The sequence below is a fragment of the Zingiber officinale genome, chromosome 4B, assembly GCF_018446385.1.
Source record: "Zingiber officinale cultivar Zhangliang chromosome 4B, Zo_v1.1, whole genome shotgun sequence".
Taxonomy (NCBI): Eukaryota; Viridiplantae; Streptophyta; class Magnoliopsida; order Zingiberales; family Zingiberaceae; genus Zingiber; species Zingiber officinale.
Window position 1 is genome coordinate 5,457,707 of NC_055993.1, and position 7,276 is coordinate 5,464,982.

General features: G+C 38.7%; 1 protein-coding gene across 1 annotated transcript; it reads right to left on the reverse strand.

The window, feature by feature from the left end:
• Positions 1-1,231: 1,231 nt before the first annotated feature.
• On the reverse strand, positions 1,232-3,134 carry LOC121978059 (polygalacturonase ADPG1-like). Its single transcript, XM_042530445.1, has 8 exons — positions 2,997-3,134; positions 2,770-2,904; positions 2,544-2,693; positions 2,418-2,441; positions 2,116-2,323; positions 1,955-2,036; positions 1,760-1,868; positions 1,232-1,693 (listed from the first exon to the last, which is right to left on the reverse strand). Exons 1-8 carry the CDS (start codon positions 3,132-3,134, stop codon positions 1,232-1,234), a joined length of 1,308 nt encoding a protein of 435 aa, XP_042386379.1.
• Positions 3,135-7,276: the final 4,142 nt, after the last annotated feature.

The following is a 7,276-nucleotide window of genomic DNA, read 5'->3' on the forward strand; positions in this document are numbered from 1 at the left end:
TTTTTTGTTGAGACAAGATGTATATATAAATTAAAAACAACTGATCGAATGTATATATGTTGAAAACTATTTTTGTGAATGCATGTATAAATGTTGTACCAGTTTGTGTGCAATGGCCATGGTTTTAACCGTTGTGAAAAGTACATATATATAGACATGCAACTGAATGTACAAAGACAACGATTTTTTAACCATTGTGAAAAGTATTCTAAGACAATGGTTTTAAACTAAATTTTGAAGAAAGACAACAGTGTATATGTTGTTAAAAGTATATCTGCGATCAAATTTTTGTAAAACTGACAATTACAACGGTTTTATACTGTTGCAGAACTGTTGTCTTTGGTATTAAAAGACAACACTTTAAATCCGTTGCATGATAGTTGTCTAATGTGGTCAAAGACAACGGTTTTTAACCGTTGTCTTTTAACAAATTTGTTGTAGTGAGGTTAGAGAGGAGAAAGGGAGAGGAGGTAGCGGCGCTTGAGCGGATCTGAGCAATGACGGTGAAAATTAGGGATTGTCGGCAAGAAGAAACAATCGGCGCTAGCTTGAGGGAACAGAAACCTCGCGATCGAGCAAAAACGCGATTGTGGAAAAAAAAATACACGAATAGGTTATACTTTAAGTATGTTATATGATGACATTATTAAATTTTGTCACCATAGATAATCTAAAATGATATTTTAATAGTTAAAATAATCCCTTTTGATATATGTCATTATAAATTATTTATAATGACACTAAAAATTAAATGTCATAAAGAAAATCTCATAATAGATCATATTTCTTGTAGTGGGATGAGTCGGCATGGCAAAAAGGCCCCCTCTCCCTTGACGGCGGCCTCAAACGAAGAAGAAGCCTCCCATGAATAGTACTCCCTCTCCTTTTCTACAACCTAAAACAATGAAATGATCCTTATACCTTCTTTTCCCACCTGTCCTCCTTTTACTGTATCAGAGTCTGTGTTACAAGATTGTATGAAGTCTTCACTTCGTCAAAATTCGAACCACATCCCAACCTACCATCTTCTTCACTTTAGGATAGAATCATACAACATAATTTCTGTTGATGGTAGCCAGGTGTCTATATTAACTTAAGAACTTTAATAACTTCATTCTGTTGACGAATTTATCTTTATTAATTTTAAAACAAAGGGGAAGGAGGTACAGTCAATGGCAGCGGACAAAATCCCGCTAGCTCATTGATCGATCGATCTACAACTTAATAAGCTTCAATAGCTCAAGCAAGGGACGTCAGGCTTGACCACTTTGGCTTTTTTTCCATGCGCATTGAAACAGAAAGCCTGAGCTTGCTCCCCTGGCACTGCATTCCTTATGTCAACGTCCTCCATCACCACGTCGTGGCAACCACTGCTCTGGCTGCACTCCAAGCGGATCGCCATGTCATTCGCCGACGTCCCTTTCACTCCGATGAACTTCACGTCGCTCACTTGAACAGCCGACGTCTTTGACGATGCACACATATATCGAATCCAACAAGGAACCAAAACAAAAGAATTAATTAGCGAGCAAGCAAAAACCCAGCTGAAATATAAGAGCAAGCATGCAGATGCAGTTACCTCATTCTTACAGCCGCCGCGAGGGCAGTAGAACTGATCTATTATGATGGGGTTCCTCACTTCCGTCAAGCTAATATTTCTGAACGATATGTCCCTCGCAAACCCAGTTGCCCCCTACAAGCAAACAATATTAATTAATTAAGATATCGAACAGAAGGGAATTAAAGCAAGCCTTCCTACCTGCCATGTCTTGATCCTGACTCCATTGTCAGTCCGTACGATCGTGGAGTCGGAGACATGGATGCCTTCAGCTGTCGCATAGCTTTTTTCTATCCCCAGGCTTCCAATGCTAAGATGTGATTACCATTTCAAGTTTATTTATGCCTTTAATTAGCAGATAAATAAAGGATTTAATTAATTATATAATTAATCAACCTTAATCCGTGGCCAGGACCGCATCTTATGCGGCTGATGTTCACATCCTTAGCGCCACTGCTTACAGATACGCAGTCATCGCCTGCACATAATTATTATATGCGCGCGCGTGTTAATTAGCTAGATCGACTGACGTGACGTAACTCGATCGGAGGACTTACCGGTGCTGATCTGGCAGTCGCTGATGATGACGTGGCGGCTCCGCTCGACGTGGATGCCGTCGGTGTTGGGGCTCTCGGCGGGGGCGGTGATTTTCAGATTTGAGATCCTGACGCCGACGCTCATCCCGATGGCGACGTGCATCATGGCGCTGTTTTTGAAGCTCAACCCCAAAACCTGCGCCTTCGTGACGTGCAGCAACGCAAGAGACTGCACCCGTGCATCGTAATCAATCATATTGAATATTGATCGATCGTGATCAAATATTTTAGCAGGAAATACAAGCGTGCGTTTATCGACTTACATTTGCAGCGAGAAATGCACATGCCTGCAAGCGAACAAATTCGCAAGGTGAGAATATTTATCAGAAAATTAATGCAGAATTTTTTGGAAATGTTTGATAGATAGATAGCTAGCTGGCTATACGTGCCTTTGCCTCTTTGCATGCCCACCAGGAGGCCCCTTGGCCGTCGATTTCGCCGGCGCCGGCGACGGTTAAGCCGTTGAGGTTAATGAACAGTAGCCAGTTATTATCATCATCCGACCACACTTCATCAACCCGTTTAAGATTTCCATCGACCTGAAAAAAAATTATATATATATGAAAACATAATGAGAATTAAATGGCTATGCGATATGACAGATCACTGACGTACCTGAACCCTAATGTAATGTTTACACGGTCCTCCGAATTTGGTCAGTCCCAACAGATACACTTTCCCTCCAGGAATAAGCAGGGTCGATGCTTCTTTGCTGTTTAAGCACACTGCACGCCATGCATTCGTAAACGCCTGTGAAGATGAGACAATATTAAATACATATTCATTTGTATATTATTGATAGAATTAAGAAATAAAAATAAAGATATATAATTATAAGATACTTGAGTATCATCGGTGATGCCGTCTCCTTTGGCTCCATAATCTGTCACCCTGTACGTTGCTGCCAGAGTTCCAGCAACAAATGAAGCGAAAAGAAGAAGAAGAAGAGCAGAAGAACGTGGACGTCTCTGATTGATCATGGTGAGTGCTTCCTTTGCAGCTTGGATTATCGACAATCAACGTGATTGTGGTGTTAAATAACCTGAGGGAACATGCATGGAAATTAATGGAAGATTAATTACATAAAATTCGGAAAAACCGAATTAACTGAATCCGTTCGGTTAATTCGGTTTTCGATTTTTTTTTTGAAAATTATAAAAAGAATATTTTTTATATGTATACTCAAACTCAAGATTTTAACTCGTATTCTAAATTTACCAAACTCCTGAAATAGTCATGATTTCCTCAAAATATTCTTTCATTTACGTCTCCAAGTATATATGGCTAGAACATTATAATAAGTCATAATTCATTTCAGTTTCTTAGTAGATATAGTTGGCTATAAAAATATTCTTACTGTATTTTTCTTTTTTTGTTCTCTTATTACATATTTAAATTGTTTGGAGAATTAATTACAAGAATATTACAATATATATCTATATATTTATATGAGCCTGTCTGAAAGCAGGAATTAAGGTGGAAGCTGAGGATGTGGTAGTTTCGCTGACCGACTACGGACCTCACTCCGCTCTACAAAACAAGTAAAATTAGTGCCGAGCTAGGCAAGGGATCCCGACGTTGACCCTCCGACGTTCAAGTCAGTAACCGACAATGTAGAGAAAGCGGAGCAACAGTAGAACTCAAGAATATTGCATACCTCCGTTGATCATGGACCCTCCTTTATAAAGAACCCTGGTGGACGACGTACATGCTTCTTGAGGCATAGGCATGCTCTCCAATATGTCCTTTGAAAGAACCTATCAGGAAAGTACCTCTAACATCATATCTTAACAGGGTATACATATCACTGACAAGACAATAGAAGCTTTCGCGATGCAATCCGCCTGTCGACCATACCTCGTATCAGCGGCACAACCTCCCAAAAGGATATCGAGAGATACTACAGTGGCCCCGTTGCTTGGCCGAGCGAGATAGCTGCTCAGTCGAAACTCCGCTCAGTCCACGGTCAAGTCATGCTGCTTGGCTGAGCGGGGTAGCCGCTCGACTAGGAGCCCTCCGCTCTGTCGACCAAGCTATCCGGTCTCTCTTGCCGTCCTACTACTCCGTATTGAGCGTCAGCTATCTTACTTCTCATCTTGAGTAGGACTGGAGGTCTGCTCAAGAATCCTAGAAGACATTATTACAGATGTAGGCAATATGACTGACAAAAGTGGGTGACAACTAATATTAGTTCATCTGGCAATATTGAAAATGAACATAATGCTTCTCATGGAAATAATCCGGGAATAATCCATGTACCAAAATTCATTTAGATATTAGTGATGATGAACTTGATTCTCTTAGCCGTAATCCTGATTGTGTTGTTAGTTCATCTTGTTAGTTAGTGTTAAGTAATGTTGGTGTTGTAATGTAACTTGCTAAATGTTTATAATTCTAGATGCAAAATTGGTTTGTTAGTTGGTGTTGGAAACATTAAACACTGTTGAATAGTGTTGGTGTTGTACTTGTGGTATGATACTGGTGTTGCTTGTGTCGAAGACAAAATTTATTTGAGTTGAAGTTGAAACATCTTGATTGTTGTTATGCTATTTACTAAAATTCTTATTTGTTGCTTGTGTCGAAGACAAAATTTATTTGAGTTGAAGTTGAAACATCTTGATTGTTGTTATACTATTTACTAAAATTCTTATTTATAGTCAATTATCATGGAGTTGGCTAATTTTGTTTTGGTATTGAAAAACATCTTGAAATGAAAATGTTGGTGTTTAAGTGAATCCTGAACGAACACGAGTTCGCGAGCCTATAAATGAACACGTTCATGAGCCCTTTAAATGAGTCAAGCTCGAACCTAAGCTCGCTAACCTATAAATGAACATGTTCACGAGCCCTTTAAACAAGACAAGCTCGAACACAAGCTCACGAGCCTATAAACGAACACGTTGCTGAGCCCTTTAAATGAGATGAGATTGAACCTGAGCTCGCGCTCGGTTCTTTGGGCCTGATATCTTATGATATCAGGCCCAAAGAGGAGTCCAACCCTTGGACAATTGTGATGATAACATGCCATATTATCTATGTTTGATAGTTAGTATAATAGCATTTTGAACATGTTCACGAGCCCTTGAAGAAAGCAAGCACCAATTAGAAAGTTAAGTGTGCTTGAGTATAAAAATATATATGGCCCTCTTTGGGCCTGATATCATAAGATATCAGGCCCAAAGAACTGAGCGCGAGCTCGAGTTGAGCTCGACTCGTTTAAAGGGCTCGACAATGTGTTTGTTTATAGGCTTGCGAGATTTAACCTCTAACTAAGTTGTCACTCAAAAATAAAATGATCAGGCCCTATGCGAAGCACGTACAAAAGATGGTGAACTTGATGTGTAGAAAGTTAAGATGGTAACAAGTTTATTTTAACATCCATTAAATAACGGATCTTCAAAAGGATTGAACTAATTACTAAAATCAAATTACACTTCAAATATACACAACACACATTAGGGTTTATGTACATTGTTTCTATTTCATTAGAAAGTACAATAAACCACCTTCTGTTAGAGATATCATTAGATATATAATTGAGAAATCACAAACCAACCCTGAACTTTATATTTGCATCATTTACTGACACACTTCAGATTTGCATTGTTTTCAGACTAGTGTTTGGCATCAAAACACAATTCTTTGATTACGATATAATCAAAAAAAATTGATGGCTAATTCTCATTGAGTGAAAGCTTCTCTAACACTAGAGCAAAGGGAATACACCAAAGCCAAGGCAAATCTTCTCTAACACTGGATTCATTGAATGAAAACACACATCAAGTTAAATACAAACAACAAGGATAGAAATGTTTAACCTTAAACTACAGGAAAAACATACCTTAGAAGGAGGGAGGTCCTTTCTATTTCCATAAACAAAAACATGTGTTTCTCTAACCACTATTGATACACACAGGAAATGCACTAAATCAAATAACAAACACCTTAATACAAGAAAGACACTAAACCAATCAAACATACAAACAAAGGAAATAGATATACCAACCATAGATAATTACAACATCCTACCTCATGTTGTTAGAACCTATAACAATAAAGATAATTTATTAATTTCATTTTCTCAATAAACAATAAACCACTATAATTTAACAAATTAAAACTTTGATAGTACCAGCTATAGATCCCAAATATTGTTCATATATGTCATCAAGACTGATATGATTATTATCTTCAATTGATCTAAAAATTGAAACATTATCATATACAAAAGATAATAAAATAAATTTGTTTGCAAGAAAAAAAATAATAAAAATAAAAATTTGAATCAACACATACCTTTGTTGCAAATTGGGATAGTTATGCTTGTCATGTGATACTCCTCGATGTTGGCATTCACGATAAAGTCTGGAATTTGATGTTGTTGGTGCATGAAGCACCAGACGATCGAACTTGAGTTTTGATTATATCAAAGGGTCCAAAGTTAAGTTGTCTTGTGATCTAACAAGGTGGATTGAGCCTGCAAGAAAGTCTTAAGTTGTCTTAGGCAAAAGTCCTACTGGACTCTAGGCAGGTGGAAAATCCTAGGGGGCGGTAACCCTAGGTGGTGGAAAGTCCTAGCTGCAGTTAGGTAGGTGGAAAACCCTAGAGGTGGTAACCCTAGGTCATAGGGGGTGGTAACCCTAAGTGAAAAGTTTTGGAGGGTCGAGTGCTTTTGGCAAAACCCTAGAGTCAGGGACTCTAGGTGAAAACCCTGGCGGACGTGGACCAAGTGGAAGTCTGGATGGGTCATAGAGCGGGAGTCTAGTAGAAAGTCTTGAAACCTCAGAAGTTGAGCAAAAGTCCAGTCGGTCTGGAGAATTAGTCTAGCAACAGGTAACTTCTCCTGAGAGGAGTAGGTGAGGACGCGTTCTCCGTTGAGGGAACAGTGGCGCCGGTTCAACCTAGGGTATCTGGAGGAAATTCGAAATTAGAACCGAATAGTCTGAAGGCTGTCAAAAGTCATTTATTACTTAATTATTTGTTATTTATCTAACTCTATTTTGCAAGAGACTAACACTTTTTACAGGGTTAGATTTGGCCTTGATCAGTTGACCGAACGTTCAAATCGGTTGACCGAACCCCAGTAAAGCAGGATAAGATTTCTAGAGATCAGACCCGATTT

Excerpts from the sequence above, each read along its gene's own strand:
- LOC121978059 (XM_042530445.1), bottom strand. The coding sequence starts at position 3,134 with ATGATCAATCAGAGACGTCCACGTTCTTCTGCTCTTCTTCTTCTTCTT. Across the intron at positions 2,324-2,417 it reads GTGCATTTCTCGCTGCAAAT|TCTCTTGCGTTGCTGCACGT; the intron begins GTAAGTCGATAA and ends GCACGGGTGCAG. Across the intron at positions 2,037-2,115 it reads CGACTGCCAGATCAGCACCG|GCGATGACTGCGTATCTGTA; the intron begins GTAAGTCCTCCG and ends AATTATGTGCAG.